At 43.8% G+C, this 16,587-nt stretch overlaps 1 protein-coding gene across 13 annotated transcripts in view; it reads right to left on the bottom strand.

The window, feature by feature from the left end:
* Positions 1 to 4,112: 4,112 nt before the first annotated feature.
* mecom (MDS1 and EVI1 complex locus) overlaps positions 4,113 to 16,587 on the bottom strand; it is a 128,358-nt gene continuing 115,883 nt past the window's right edge. For 8 of the 13 annotated variants that reach the window (XM_046388668.1, XM_046388666.1, XM_046388673.1 and 5 more), the window contains 8 exons: positions 15,696 to 15,722; positions 11,898 to 12,064; positions 11,613 to 11,690; positions 9,831 to 10,000; positions 8,733 to 8,877; positions 6,454 to 6,696; positions 6,160 to 6,346; positions 4,113 to 6,071 (listed from right to left, as the gene is read on the bottom strand). In XM_046388668.1, the coding sequence (XP_046244624.1) occupies positions 5,937 to 6,071; positions 6,160 to 6,346; positions 6,454 to 6,696; positions 8,733 to 8,877; positions 9,831 to 10,000; positions 11,613 to 11,690; positions 11,898 to 12,064; positions 15,696 to 15,722 (1,152 nt within the window). In that variant the 3' untranslated portion in view covers positions 4,113 to 5,936. The remainder of the gene's footprint in view (positions 6,072 to 6,159; positions 6,347 to 6,453; positions 6,697 to 8,732; positions 8,878 to 9,830; positions 10,001 to 11,612; positions 11,691 to 11,897; positions 12,065 to 15,695; positions 15,723 to 16,587) is intronic. The other 5 variants (XM_046388672.1, XM_046388675.1, XM_046388678.1 and 2 more) reach the window with 1 other exon arrangement.

The raw sequence follows: 16,587 nt of genomic DNA, 5'->3' as shown, positions 1-16,587 counted from the left end.
GCAGGGCTTTTCTTTTTTGCTTTATGATGCTGATAGGAAAAGGGCTGATTCAGACATTATTTTGATTTGTTTAAAACGATCTCAGCACTTTGAAAGCTACTTTTGTTTTATTACAGGCGCAGGAACAAAGATGCTCTTTGTGCTAAAAGTCTTTTGGAGGAAAGAAATGGCCTCCTGTTATACTCATGCTGGCTTATCGGGAGTGAGGGAGAGAGAGAAGGGTGCAGGAAACTGGCGATGAAATAGCCCGTAAAAGGTAAGATCGCATCATGGGTACTTTTTCTCTGTAATTAAGCATACACCAGTCTTTGCAGAAGAGATTCTATCACTTTACAGGCATAGCTCCACGTCCCAGAGATAATTTCTGCCCCTCTGCATTGAACCACATCTCCCAGAAGGCCACAGTGTTTTGAACTCCAGCTGACAAAGCTGTTGGCTCAGATAAAAGAATGATGGGGAAATCATCTCAACACGTCCTGCACCATTTGTTTCGTTGTTGACTGGAAAAATAAATGTTAAATGCCAAGGCTGCAAAAAGATGGGTATCAAGAAACTCTCCCACACTCTGGAATCTGTGTAGTGTAAAGAAGTCATCTTTGGCTTAGATGTGCCAGCCTGTGTGTGTACCTCAGCAAAAATAATCTTGCAACTATATATTCAGCAAGAGTTGAACTAGATGTAGGTGTACTTCAGAATTTTCACCACTTGATGGCGCTCAATATGGACAAAAGCATAGAGCCACTGAACATATCCTTGATTCAAGTGAGTACAAAAGGAAGAATGGCTCATGGTGTAATATAATTAAGTTTACATGTTCAGAATATCTGACGCTGAAGCACACATTAAATCTAATCTGCTGTACCATCTCCTTTACACATGGAGCTGAAGGCCTTGATGAGCTACATTCTGATGTACTCCATGAGCAAAGAATGAGATGATTTCAATAGCAGGCTCCAAGTGGTTCTGCCACCACGCCTGTCCTGATTAGACCCGTCATATTAAAACCATGTGCACGACTGCTCCACTTGGTCCCGGTCTGTGACTGTGCTGAGTGTCCATCAATAACACTAATGACCCATAGCCTCCAGGGAGAAAAACAAACAGTGTAATGAAACCGCAACCTTAGGCTCTGCTGCTTTCTAAGAGGGTGGGGAAATGACAAGAAGATAAGAGAAGAAGGAGAAGAATAAGCAGGTGAAGAAAAGGAGAGAGAGTCTGACTGGCCTGCAATCATTTAGTCTGCTCACACACACACACACACACACATGCGCACACACACTTAGCACACTTAAAGGAGGATACAGACAGAGAGGAGGTGCTACCATTATTGTAAACACAACAAAAACTTGATGAGATGATTTGTGAAGTCTCCCCACCCAAACACACTTCCTCACTTGTGCCAACTGTTAGCAAGCACCGCTCCATACCAAGCCGTCCACCCCACTCCCCCCAAGGCTACACTCCCACACCCGTCCACGCCTCCCTCTCTGAAAATGTTTCCCCTGGCGTCTGAGTCAGCATGGGTGCCAAGTCAATCAGCGTGAGAGCTGCCAGCTGTGATGGCCTCTCTCTCTGGGGGTGTGATGTATGTTCCAGTGAGGGTAGCAGGGCAGTTACATGCCACACAGGGTTGGCTGCATGGAGGGGTGGAGGGTGAGGGCAGAGGAAAGGAGGAGAGAGTTAGAGAGGAACAGAGAAAGAAGGAGGGGAGGAAAGAAAGAGGACGGTGGCTGAACAGGAGCTGTAATGAGGCCTGATGGATTCTGAGACTGTGCCAGCTGCCCCATTAGCTGAGTGGCTCCAAGCCCCACGAAGCATTGCCCACAGTGTGCCCACATACACACACTGGAGAGACACAGCAGCTCGGGGATCCAACCTCTGTGACACACACATACACACACATTCGCACACACTTTGTATTTAACAGATTGCACTGACTAATACACACTCTTCTGTCTGCCTTCTTCCTTTAAACATACACTTAACACACACTCATCCTGGGCCTTGCCAGCCACACTTCAGCACACACTGAGGCCTTTAGGAGAAGCTGTAGGTTAATGATGGTCCCAACGTGTTGATTAAGTGTGAGAGGATACATGGGTGACACTGGCATGTGCTAATCAACACTGATCAAACCAGTGCACACACAACAGTTAAATGGTAAGCTGCCAAAGTCACCCGGGTGCCCTCCTTGCTCCACTCTGCTGCCCACACACAATGATATTATACGCACTATTCATAATATTTTGGTGCTCTTTCATGAGGCACTGCCTTTGGACTTTTGTCTTGGGGAAGTTCTCTATGTAGGTGATGTAATTACATGGGCAATTTGAAATGTAGTGAGGGTGTAGTCACTGAGGGGTGGTGGCAATATCCTGCTGCCAGATGTAAGGTATAAGTCAAGGTACAATCACGTTTGCTCAAAGCCTGTTGAACAGTTGCTTCTTGATAGTTTTAATCAGCTTGCAGAGGGATGGGTTGTTGAATCCTCTTGTGCCAACACAAGATGAGAGCATTTTTCATGAAATTCCCAGTAGCACAAATAACATCACCGTAAAGCCAATGAACAGTTAAATTAGTTTAGTTATTTTTTAAAATTAGGTAACCAAACTAACTGAAAGGTTAGTTACTTTCAGGCTAGTTACTACTGCTACTCAAAGTCACAACTTAGTAACAGTGAAAACGTTTTGATGGAAGTCATCAGTAAAGTAATTCCATTTTCTTTATTACTTGGCACAACAGTTCAACATTAGTAGTTAACGCAGCTACAAATGTTTTTGTTCTTAACAGCAATGGATCAACTGGCTCTGTGGAGCTTGAGGGAGTTTTTCGGGCTATTGTTTTGGATTTGCTACCTGCAACTTTACTGTTTTGGTCTCACTGATATCATAGTGTTCTGCTGGTTGCTTAAAATCCACTGAACACTGCCTGCTCTGCACCACCAACAACAACAGACAAAGTCAGTGATGAACTAGTGAGCATAGTGAAGCATTTAGCGGTTGGAGTGCCAGTTACTAAAAAATGGCAGGCAAAAATGGGACTCCAAATAAATGCTAACGTTGTTGCATACCTGCTTGATTGTAATGAAGTGTATGCAAGCTCAGCATATCACCTCATAAGCTCATATGGCAGTGTTGTATCCCCAAGTGGCCAAAGAATCAGTAGGGTTTAGACTTACTGTAGACACTGGACGAGCACAGTTCTTATAGAAAAGAGAAGCTTTGGTATGACTACTGACCAGATCACACAATTATGATGGCTTAAATTCGTCCACAATAGTGCAGGTGGCAAAACTCTGGACTCAGGACAATTATCACTTCCACTTCATTATGGCCCTTGCCCACACCATCACTTCCATCACTGCAGCTGACCTCATCAAAGCTGGACGACCCGCACTGACCTCATCAACACTGCATGACCCCCTGTGACCTCATCAAAGCTGGACGCCCCACGGAGCCCTGAGGGCTGACGACAGGCCCTAAGAAAACACCCCATCCATTAGGGTGCCAAGAGCACTGTAAATGTGGAGTGTCAGCGCCAGCCATCTTCACTGTCATGCCCAATTCTCCAACCCCCCACCCGAGCTACTCTCCGGACAATGGAGCTGCTGAACCTCCAACCCTCCCAGCCACAATGTCCGCCCACGTTGGCTGGCAGCAGTGACAGAGGGGGGTGCCGGATGGGGAGGCCTGCTGCAGGATGGGACTCTTATTGAGCGTTTGAGCGATGAGCCAGGTCATCACATCTACCCAACTCATCCATCATGCCCCACAAACGGACACAAATAAAGAGGACACATTCCTGCCTCCGCTCCCACTACCACATTCAAGCCCTCTCCAGTCTTTTCTCTCCTTCCCTCTCTCTATGCGAGCCAAAGCCCGGAGAAAAAAGAGGACCAGAGTTCAGGCTCTCACTCGCTCTTGGAGACCATGGGAGCGCCAGAAGAAAGCGCCAGGTGGTTTTCTGACTCACGTCTCTTAGTATAAATGTCTGTTTGAACCAAAATGATAGGCAGCCAGAAGGACTATATGGAGTGGGGAGGTGTGAGGGAGATGGGAGACAAAGGGTAAGTAAACCGTTTATGAAGAAATAAAAAGAGAATGGAAGACATGTCAGTCCACATTGTAGTCCTTTATTTCTTAGTTGTTCCTCCCACAGTATTGAATCGAAATGCATAACAGTTACATTGTAGAAAGCATTAAAACAAAGTACCTCAACTTGCTGATTACTTTTTAAAATCGATTATAAACAAAATGACGACAAAAACAAACAAACAAAAAACAAAAAAAATCTGGTCCCTCAAAACGGGAGAATAAATGAAAGTAATCTGTTATTTATCATAAATTTGGCACAAGGGATTAACATGAACCGAACGTCACACAAGCTTGCAGACAACCGTAGAAAATGTCAGATACAGATCTTACCAGACCAATCATGCGTTTATGAAGAAATTATACCTGGCTTTTTTTTTTTAATTATTCATTCTTTATAATGTTTTCATTTTTTACAACTGAATCATTAAATTGTCATAGAAAAAAAACCTAAGTAATATCTATTCATCAACCGGTTTCATTAGAAGAATAAGGAGTGAATTGTATGTTTAATACTATCCGGCACTCAAATGTAATCTACAAACCCCATTGAACTCTGGGATAGGCCCAGTGAGGAATTTGCCCTTCACCTGGGCTAAGAGCAGTGCTATTCAGTAAACAAACTACAGTTTGCCAAGAAATAAATACAGTTCTCAACATACAACAGCAAATAACAACAACAACACCAACAAAAAATGAAAACAAAAATCATGATTGTCTAAAAATGAAAGACACACAAGCATGGAGTAGCTAACGACTAGCATTCAGGCTATTTAGTGGTATTGTTGGCTGACTAGGATGGATTCAAGGGTTTGAATAAAAAGACATATGCCCTTTACAGAACAACAATTAACTTCAGCACTGGCTACTTTTCTCAGTAAAAACAAACAAAAAAACATCATGTTTTCTTCTCTTCCACTAAAAAGACAATCTATTTATATCCTTTCACAGATAGCGCAGGCGGGCAGGATGGAGTGCAGTGGAGAACAGTTGGTAGACACTCGTGTACAGTGCTATGATTGTGCAGACACACTCAGCTATTAAAACGCAGATGGGAAACTGGCCTGATTTCAGTTTAACAATGAACTTTTTTTTTTATTTGTTCTTCAATGACTTCAGTGATATCACAGCACTGCTAGTGCAGTCCTTACATGGAGTGGATTTCACTTGAATTGAGGTCGCTAACCCCTCCCTTCATTTTTATCATCAAGTACATGTATTTATGAGAAACACCTGTGGATCTCTGAGGGTCAGAGGGAATTCATGTAATACATTTTAAAGACGCTTTTGTCAGATGAGCCAGGGTTCTTCTGCTTTACACACAGTGAAACATACTAGGCTGAAACTGGCTGTCTTAGAGACATAACCAGTCTCACCCTCAGGCAAAATGTTCTCCTTGCTTTGTATGTGCTGGGGAATAAATGCAGTCTAGCAATGATACATCAGCACATCCATCTTCCATGTCCACCAGCTGCCTTTGCTGTGCAAAACATAGAAATTCAGCAGAATAAATACAGCTATTATTACTTTAGCATTATTATTTTCACCGCAATCATCATCATCATTGCTATCATCCTGGTTGGTGTTATTGTAAGAAATTTTAAGGTCTCAGAGGGCCATGTTGTTCTCTATCAGTTGGGGGTTTTTGGGGCTGTGGCTGGGCTGGGTTCTGCAAGGGACAGTGACCCTGCTCTGTGTGTCAGCAGTCAGATGGGCCGTGGTTCTGCTCAGCAGTCACGCTGTGGACGATCAGGGGCCTCCAGCACTTAGCCCCTGCAATGGGCTCCCAGTGCCATAGGTCAGGTTGGGGGGTTGAAAGGCGAAAGGGAAAGCACAGGGGCATCATCATACATGGCTGAGGGACTGGATGGCACTGGATTCAGCAGCAGCCCGTGCCAGACTGTGCCACATGGTGGCCGGGTTGTGGGCGGCTGGGTGGAGAGAGTCCTTTTCGGCCAGAGACAGCATCATGGCATACGCCTGAGGGAGACATGGGTTACATTTAACTACAGTGTTTATTGCAATTATCTATAAACAGTGTGTAGGTAAGTGTCAAAGTTTCTTCTACCTGAGACTTAGATTTCCTAAAGAGTGGCTGTTTGACGGCCTCAGTCAGAGAGGGGGAGCCAAACGATCCATCGTCCTCATCTCCATCTCCGTCACTCAGCTCACTCTCCTCCAGCTTGCGCATTTCCGAAAAGTGACGAATATGATCCAAGGCTGAATAGCTGCTCTGCTCCTCCTCATCATTATACCTAGAGGCCAACCAGAAAATTACAATGAGGCAAATTCAAGATACTTTTAGACAGAGCATATTCACATAACACAATGTTTTAGTTTAGTGCCCTTGAATTGAATTTACCTCCTAGGAGAGGTTTTGCAGTTAAGTTTTAGGTCTTTTGGCCCACTAAAGTCCATTTCATCTTGCATGTCATCACTAAGGCTGCTAGGAAGCGCCTCGCCTTCTGGTTTCCGGGGGGTCTTGCTAGGCTCTTCCCCTTCTTCTTCATCAGCACCCAGCTCCTCCACTTCCTCGTCCTCCAGGTCACGTGACCCGTGACTGGCCATCAGCGGCTTCTCTTCTTCAAATGGACCGCCATTTAACCTGCGGACCAACAACATTGATTGGTTATGTAGACAGAGTGGACATTTGAAGGAAGAATAAACGAGTGGCAGTGGCATCTCCCTCATTGGCTACACAAATAGCTTCCATGTTTGAGAAAAAAGAGTGTAAAGTTAGAATTCCTCTGGTGCTCGTTAAATTCATCATGTAATGAATAAGACACTGAATTCCAATTATTAAAACTATATGTGGGTTCAGTGCATTTACTGGGTGCTGGCTTGTGAGAATTTTTTCCCTGTACATTAAAAAAAACAAGAGTGTATAGGATAAAAAGCACAGAGAGGCGAACATGGCAGCTGGGATCCAGAAAGCCGGAATCCCGTTTGTCATCGAGGCTCTGGGGCCCCTTTGGGCACAGCAGCACTGGGTTGATCGTTGCAGCACTTAACTGGAGTGCTCTGCCTCGCTCCTTGTTTATTTTCTCTACTATCTCGTATTCATCTAATAGGCAAAATATTTAGCTGACAGCCCCATTTGGTGGGAGAGTTATGAGAGCGTTGCCAACCGGCCCATTCCTCTATCCCTGTGGAGGGAGAGAGGGCGAGCTATCCAAACTGCCTGAGTCTTAATCTGTCCCTCTGTCTCAGCGCCACAGGAAACCACCATTTGGTAAATCATCTGGAACCACATTAAGACTGATTCACTAATTACACTCTGGGACGTCTTTCGTCAGCTCCAAAAAATGCCATTTCTTGCACAAAGGATTCAGAGATGAGGAGGATCGAGAATTGGACATGGAGAAGCAGATCAATAGGAAACAAAACACATCAAGCACATCGCTGCATAATTATAGGATTTCTACAAACAGGATACCTTAAGAGGATTTGAAAGCAACACATTTGAGCGCTCAGTGATCATAGCTGAGGAGGAGGACGGGAAATTATTGTATTGTATTGTATTATATTTTAGCACATACAGGGTCCCCAATGTCTCTCCTCTTTCACTGGCAGCTGATATCGCTGTGCTTTCGACAGAGCTCCCACAGGGACGGAGAGTTTGAGGCTGACGAGTTGGTATTCGTGCCGTGTCGAACTCACTGAAAAAAGGGACTAGCTCCAAAAAGAGAGCGAGAGCTCTGTGATTAAGAAAACAGATTCGCTAATTACGCTTTCAAACGTGGTAATTTGCTGGGGATAAAGTATCTATCAGAAGTAGTCAGGAGCACAGCACTTTGAAAGGAAACACGGGCCGACCCTTTGACCCCACCCCCTCTACCCTCTTCCTGTAGGCAGACATGTTGGTTCCAGATGTGGTGGGCTACACACCCCCACTTCTCTCCCCCGTCCCTCTGACGCTCTACCACCGGGTCCTGCTCTCACAGGCCCTTCTGCACAATCACACAGCAGTCTGTGAGATCTCTATCTATACTCACAATCTGCCCTGTGATCACACCAACGTGAGGCACGTGAAAACAAACTCAGAGACCTGAGCAGACCTCTCAGCTGCTATCCGACCTGATCACAGCTCCAAGAATTTATTTGCATAATGCTCAGACACAGTTGCATGTGCACAGTTATCTGTTCGTACGTGTGGCCAAAAGGCAACTGATGTAAGGAGCTCCTGCACGTTTCCAAAACCTGCCATTATCTTAAATGTCATCACAGATGATTGCTCTCTGCTCCAGACCTCTGAACATGATGTGATAATTAACGAGAGCTGGCTGGGTGGTATGTAAGTTTAAAATGAGCTAATAGCAGCTGACCCATTATTTATACTCATTTAAGCTCTCATGGTCCTTTTTAAGTCCAACAGTCTTAATGTAGCCACAATAAATGCAAGGGTTCAGTGTGTGGTCATGCAGGTTAGGCTAGCAGGTTAAGTTTAGATAGATGGATGTTAATGTTATCCTGTATTTAAATCTTTTCATGAGGCACTGCCCTCATTTGGCTCTGCTGTTGAGATGAGGTGGGTGAGAAGCTTGGGTTCTCCTTGATATCTGTCCCCATACATCTTGTTTAGCTCTGTATCTGATCAAGAAAAAAAATGACTTCAGAAATGAACACATAAAACCTCCTTACCCTTCCTCAGAGGGGTCCGGCGATGTCTGGTTCTGGCCTGTGTTGCTGATGAAATTTCTTATTTCATTGAAATAAGAGTCTTCTTTGTCATCCAATATGGCACTGCCACTGTCTAGTTCAGACTGCGGGGATGACATTGCAGTGCCTGCAGAAGGGGAAAAATATTCCAGTTTTGTCTCCAAAGATGTTTTTTGAACATAATTTTTGCAAATACACACACCATGACCCAAAGCATTTATAAAGAATGACTGAGTCCACCCAAAGAATGCCCATGAAATGCAAATTTTCATTGTTCCACATGTAAATTCGATGATACTGACTACAAGCTGAGTGTGTCTCTGTCAAACTGTTTGTTTGTTCTGTACAATGTCCCTTAAGTAGTTCCAGATATGTAACTAATGACATATTTTCATATGGAAAACTGGATTGTGAATCATGTTATGCACATTTCCTTATTAATTCTCCCCGATACATTTGAGATGTTTGAGAATCTTGACATTTTGACTACAATTTAACATAAAATTACGTGAGTTTTGACAATGATTGGCCACAAATTACCCTAATTTTAACCCACACAAAATGTATTTGTGATAACGGACCTGCTAAAGTGTCTGTGAGCTTTTAGCAACAGTTGCTTTATATTAATTATAACAGTCTTCAGTCTTTCACCTTTGGGTGGTGGGTTGGGGATACATTGTGTGATGCTGCAGAGGGAAGGCGTAGCTGATAATTGATTTTGTATTTGATAGAGTGAACATAGTGTTGGATTAAGTGGATATCTCCTCTGAGGACTGTTGTCAGTTGCTGGCCTGGTGTTATGCTGATTCAGAGCCAGAGTGATGCAACCAATCAACACGTAAGCTGTGTGGCTGATTAACAGCTCATTCTAACAAAAAGAAACATTTTTTGCTGTTACAGAGGTAAATGACAGATTTATGTAATTTAATTTTTCAGCTTCTATAAATGATTTAAATTACATTTTATATTATTCAGCAGATGGATTTGTAAATACAGCGTGGCGCTACGTCACAAATCAGCAAAATAGCTCTCATTGTCTTGGATAAAATATAGAAAAGAAGCCAAAATTCATCTTGTCACCTGACAGGTTGCCACTCTCGTGCTTCTTGAGGTGACGGTCCAGGTTGGTCTGCTGACCGAAGCAACGATCACACAAGTGGCACTTGAAGGGCTTTTCCTTATTGTGGATGTTGCGAATGTGACGTTGCAGGTTGGAGGAGATGCTGAAGGAGCGGTCACAGTATTTACACCTGCGGGAAAAGTAGAGGCCTTTCACTCAAGCAATTACAAACTGACAAAAACTGCAAAATGCACAAGCTGCTAGTCATAAGTACAACTGTACTGCATAATGAATCAGGAATCTGTGGTTTGTTCTGTGGGAAACATAATGAGATACATAATGCAAGACCCACACACACACACACACACACATGCATATAGACAGTCCCAGCAGTCCCACAGTCCCAGACATGATGGAGGAGCTTGTTTAAGGTGAAACAGCTCTGCCTCTTATCTCTAGCCAGCGCAATAAAATTGCATTCTTCTCTCACAAAATAAGCACGCAACTGATTTGGTTCTTGCTCTGCAAAATTAGAGCCTCTTGCCAAGTTTGTTCATGCAAAATTATACGAGAAGATTACATCTTTTCTTCTGGTGGAATTAGCTCGCTCGATTGGCTGTCCCTCAGGAAACCCCCCGGTTATCTCCACAAAAAATTACAATAAACAGCAGTGATCTTTAATGGCATGCCAGCGTGTGGAGTGCAGGCTATCAGGCTGAGGCAGTAGAGACCTGCGTCTGTCTTTTTCTCTCTCCCCTGTGGTCAGCAGGCCTCCTCCAAGCTTTGGGCCAACATTCCACTACCTTAGTAACTACAAAGCAGAGCAGTGCTAGCCAGGACTTACTCATTATCCAAATGTACTAAATGTGCAAAATTCATTTTTATATGTGTATTGTGCTGCTGCTGCTTTTGTACTTCTATCTCAAACACACCTGGAAGCAGTGTTGATGTGGGATAGCAGGGAGACTTTTACAGTAGTGACCAAAGTCAAATTTGATTGTGCATCTTTTTGCCAAATTTGCCAAATAGATTATAATTCCAGAAAAGAGAAAAGAGCTTAATTTTTTGATAACCTTTTTCCCACTGGCAAGAAAGCCCCACTTGGTGCAGGGCAAGTAGCCAGCAGGCTTACAGATCACATCGGGTTTGGCCTCATACGTACAAGAGAAATGACCACAGCTGCCGGGCTTGGACATCTGCCCGTGTTTCTCATCACCCCAATTTTTCACCAAACTTCCTCCCTTCCTTTCTGTTCTGCTCTTTTACCAGCCCTGCTTCAAACACTCCCCTCTTCCTGTCACCCCAGCGACGGACACCATTTTTCATCAGGCAAATTATTTAGCAGTAGGATAATTACTCCAAGCTTTTACGGCATAAGAAAACACACATACACTGTGTTCTAACTGTGGATGAGAATTCCCTGGGAAAACATCCATACGCTGTTAACAAATGAGCTGCATCTTTCCATCTCTCTGTCAGCTGTGAACACCCTGTGTGAAAGTATGTTTTCTTGGGAGGTAATATGCTGTTGTGCAAATCCGATTCTTGACTAAATGATAATTTATCTGTACGGATTTGGACAGTGTGTATTCTTGGAAGTGATGAGGACAGATGGAGGGATGCCAGCAAAAGGTGAGAGAGGAGGATGGTGATGATATTTAGCCAGCATGTTGTTGTTGTACTGTCTCTTCCCTTATAACAGCTCCAACCAAAACTAAACATGCACACCTTTTCAACACACACACTAAGCAATAGCACACTTGTGTGAATGGGCCTCTTTAGACTTGCAGAAATAGTCTTACCTGTATGGTTGCTCTCCTGTATGCGTCCTGAGGTGGCGGGTCAGATTGGCAGAGCGTGGGAATATTTTCCCACAATATCTACGAAGGAATAGCAAACATTTTTTGTTGGATGGTAATCTAAAAAGCTGCATTATTCTCATTTTTAAAAAACCACAAAAACAATCAGAACATTTACATGAATGTAATCAGCAAAATGACTACATTCCATGAAGGAAATTTATGAATTTATGACCAAGATGAAAGTTAAATTGAAATAACACATGCTAAACCAGTTGCCACTGTTACCTGCATGTGTAGCGCTCCTTGCCCTTGCGCAGCAGCGTCTCCGGAAGAGCAGAGGGTGGAGCTCTGAAATCAAACATGGACGGGACAGAGCGCAGCAGGTCACCAGAATCAGGCTTCAGGGAGCCAAATGTCTCCAGCTTTTCTGCCATGTTCTCGATGGCTGACATCTGTGAAGACAGAGGAGAGGATGGACGGTGAAGAGTTAGTCTTGGGCTAAAAACATTTGTTCTTTTTTTTTTTTTTTTCACAGTTTGGATCCCGTAGATGGTCAAGTGTGCTGTAGCATATGGTGGGGCACTTTTCTTCTTGTTTTGTTTGCGGGATACAATAAAAAGCAAAAAAGCAAGATGCAATAAATAATTCAGGGCCAACATGCTGGTAGGGAAACACGCCCTAAACCCCCAGAAAAACACTCACATTTTCTATGGATGCCTTCACCTTGAACACAAATACTAAATATTTGTAGATCTGATTCTGATTTACTGGTAAATTCTTCCAAACAAATATATAATCAGTACTTTCTATACTGATCTGTTTGCATCTTGTTTGACCAATGGGTGCTGTTTACATCACACCAGGTGAAATGAAGTGACACACGTATTGGGGGTATTCTTGTTATGACATTCATCAATGATTCATGCATCACAAGGTCAAATCCTTCATATATGTACTTTGAAAGAACATTTGATATGATTCATAACTTTGCAGTTAAACAAAAAACAGAGGGTATTCATGGTCAGTTGAGAGCAGGTGGGGAAACTGAATGTTAAATTCAGCCAACTTATCACAAATAAACACACACACACACACGTACAGTGGATACATAAACACGCACGCACACACACAGGATTAAGGACTGCAGCCAATCTGCTAATGAAGTTTAACATTTACTTTCATCAGATACTCTCCGAGGCGATATGTGTACTTGTCAGTCGGCCTGTGTGTGTGTTTGTGTACGTGAAACTGCATGCTGCATGGTGGCCGTAGTTGATTAATTGCCATCAGTGTGTGTGAGAGAGAAAATATATGTATGTGTGTGAGAGAGAAGAATGTATTTGTAATGAATTTGTATGTGTGAGCGTGTGTGCAGAATGTGTGTGCTTGCAGGCATGTGCATAGTATGTGAATGCGATTGTACATGCATAGTATGTTTCTGTGTGTTGTGAGATACATGTCCGTGTGTGTGTGTGTGTGTGTATGTGTGCGTGGCAGAGGAGTGATTCATGTCCACTGCTGGGCTGTAAACTATTCTGTGCACAATGTGGGCAGACAGCACATTCGTCAATATGAAAGATGTTGACATTACTGATCAAGGGCCAGACACGGGTAATAATGATATCGCTGTGCTGAAAGGGGCGGGATGGGGGAGGAGCAGGGGAGGAAAGGGAGAACTAGAGGGAGGGGCGGGGAAACGGGGTCCCAGCAGGCCGCAGGGCCTGTCAGCCCGTCTCACACACACACACACACTAGTTTTTTCCCTGCTTTTTAAAGGGGCCACACAAATTTGCATTATTTTGCGTGTATTGAATTTTCAGCCTGTTTCTTATTCTTATTTCAATAAGGCAACAAATCAATGCTGATTCGGGTCCTCCACCAGAGCCCTGCTCCGACTCCGACATTTCATCTCCTGCTTTCACCCCCTGTCACTCTCAGGCTTCACGCCAAGTTCGAACAGAGCGAGAGGAAAGAAACAGAGGAAGAGAACCGGAGAAGAAGCGTGATGAAGGACTAGACGATATGGGAGAATAGTGGGAAGGAAGGGAAGAGAGAAAGAAAGAAAGAGAACAGGGTCCAGAGAGAGAAGGGCTGATGGATGGCGGTGGAAGCCGGTGTTGGGAGTGGCTGATTAGGAGTGACGGCCGAGTGTAAAGTTCCTGTCGCAGCCGTCGACGTTCCCACTGAGGGAGGATGTGGAGTGTCAGGTCCGTTTGATTATGAATATGCCAATGCTGCATGCCATGAATCAAAGGCAGGAGAGAGGAGAGGAGAGAGAGAGAGAGAGAGAGAGAGAGAGAAAGAGAGAGAGAGAAAGGGGGAAGGCAAGGGACTGAAAGATAGGCGAGGAGTTGTGGGGAAGAGGGAGGTGAAGTGCTTTCATATTTCTTTTGAATGTGCACTGTGTATTTCATTGGGCTCTTTTCAGACACTGGAGTGAATGCTCAGTTTGTCTGCCTTGCTCAACGAGAACCCATAATTCTTGAGAACATTAGGGCCCCTAAAGCTGTCAGCAGTATCGAGCCTGTCTGATAAGACACTTTTTAGAGCTGAAACTACTCCATGGCAGCTCCATCTACCAAGGAATTCTCAGCACCCCTTGACCCAATCAGGCTGCTGCACTCTATTAAGAGTTTAATCTCACATCTTTTGCCACACCTTTGTGCCTTTCATTTAAAGGCATAGTCCTTGTAAAATATTGGTATTTGGCTGTATGTAGCGGAATGAAACTATTACTGGATAATAAGCACAAATGGAATAGTGCTTTGGCAAATGCAAAAGGCAATATGTTTCTCTGAAAAAAAGTTCATTTGTGAACAAACTTCGTACATAATATAAAATGAATACTGATTTAGTGTCCAGTTGAGAACTGATTTTCAAAAAGCTTTACAAGTTCCATGGTGGTGTAAGAAGACAAACTAATTTTTTTAATTTGTGTGTCTGTGTAATCTTTTTTTATTATTTAGCTTGACATTTTGTTGTCAAATGTTCCAAAAGCAGTTGGCACTTTCTCTAAACCAGTCAAACTTTTTGTTTGCGCTCAGGCAGTAAATGATTCACATATCCAGTCCAGTGGATTAGATATAGTAATGACTGAGGAAAGTAACCATCAGTCTGCACACACTTCAAAAACCTACGGCTATTGAGCCATTTTTATGGATGGTGAACCAAGTTCATTAGGCCTCTGTTTGACAATGCTGTGTGTGTGTGTGTGTGTGTGTGTGTGAAATGTTCAACTTAAAAGACAAGAGGATAAACGACTCCACATTTTGCTCTAAAGTGATTTTTCAAAGGTTTTATAACCCTCGCTGCTCTTTTGTATAAGAGATCCCTGTAACCCACATACACACACCTCCCAAAACCCCCTTGTCCTTCCCCCTGGGCAGTGTGTCTGTGAACTTGCTTGTTGCTGTAGCGTCGCTCTGGGACCAGCAGTTGATTGGCTATCTTCAGATGTCAGTGATGCTGTGAGGGCCTTAATTAGCGAGATGCATTCTCAATTGTTGATCTTTATCGGGAACCAGATGTTTGGAGGGAGGAACTAACCCCCCACTACCCCCGCCAGTGTCCCTAAGAGACTGTTACCCTCATGCTGATGTAAAGCAGCTCCCCTAAACACTACCCTCCACCCCACCTTCCACCCCCACCCATGCCCATTTGCAAGAGCGCAGCTTCATTCTCCAAATAAGCAAACATATATTCTGAGCTGTCGGATGGACAGGGTGTAGCTTGGCTGGAAATCCCCGCTTAAACCCTTTCATGTGAGCCAAAGAGGGGATATGACCAAATGTAGAAATGTAAACAAATCAAAAAGCAGGGATCAAATGCCCAAGGTGAGTCACTTAAAAATAAAATTATATTATGTACAGTATAAACATTTCAAACAGATGAAATTTCTTTGTATTAACATATGAAAGTGGCTCTTTGGCCAGAAATGGACACAGAAAAGTCCAGTCAGTGTGTGATGATGATGGGCTAAAGCCATGCAAATGCTGGGTGATGTCAGTTGTAAACTGTTATGCAGCCCATGCATTAATGAAGGGATGGGGTCTGTCTGGTACAGGTACTGGTAGCGGAACTTACCCAAGTTCTCTGATCTGGCAAACGAAACTGAGGGGCGGAACAGAAGGAAAGAGACAGCAGTCAAAACCAGGAAGTGGTGTATGAATCAACAGCTATTGATTGGACACATATGTGTACAGAGAGAATGACGGGTCTCGGAGCGATTAACTTTGAATGAGCAACGAGGTGCCTATCTGCAGCATTATGGCCCTGGAATTATAGGAGGCTCTAATAGTTCCCAACACTTCCTGGTGTTCAATAAGCTCATTATAGCAGGCTACAAATACAATTCCAGTATGTAATCTAAACCAGTATTGCTTAGCAGTAAAATTTCCTGCCAGGAAATAAAAAGCTGAATCACTACAGGTTGAAAAAAGTTCCAGTCCCCTCAGTGCTGCAACCTCTTTTTTGATATATGGCTCAAGAGTGAGTCCGGTGACTGAAAACAAACCCCCTCAAAAGTATACAGAAGGGCCCCTTGCCTGGTCTGGCTTAGACCTACCCGGGTCTTGTGTTTCTGGGAATGATTTGTGTGTCCAGACATCATAAAGTCATAAAGATGGCCTAAGCACTCTGTTAGTGTTTCTACTGATAGGACACCTCATTAAGGCGTGTGGGACGGCCATGTGGCTGCTGCAGGCTGGGCCCATGCAGCAGTCTGGACAGGGGACATAAATCAGACAAATGAAACAGCCTGTAAAAACCAGACCTGAAACGGCCAGAAAAGAGGAAAAAAAATCATGTGCCTGAGAAAGTGGTGTTTTCACTTTCCGACGGACCATTCTCACCCGTGGGGGAAGATTGAACAAATGAACGTCAACGCAACACGTCATAGGCACACATACGCTTACACACATGTGCTCACACACAGACACACACACAGTCTCACACTGGATATACTGAGCCCAGGGGA

This window comes from Scatophagus argus, chromosome 5 (assembly GCF_020382885.2).
Source record: "Scatophagus argus isolate fScaArg1 chromosome 5, fScaArg1.pri, whole genome shotgun sequence".
Lineage (NCBI taxonomy): Eukaryota > Metazoa > Chordata > Actinopteri > Scatophagidae > Scatophagus > Scatophagus argus.
Note: the sequence above shows the minus strand (reverse complement) of the source record. Positions and strands in the feature narration are given on the sequence as shown.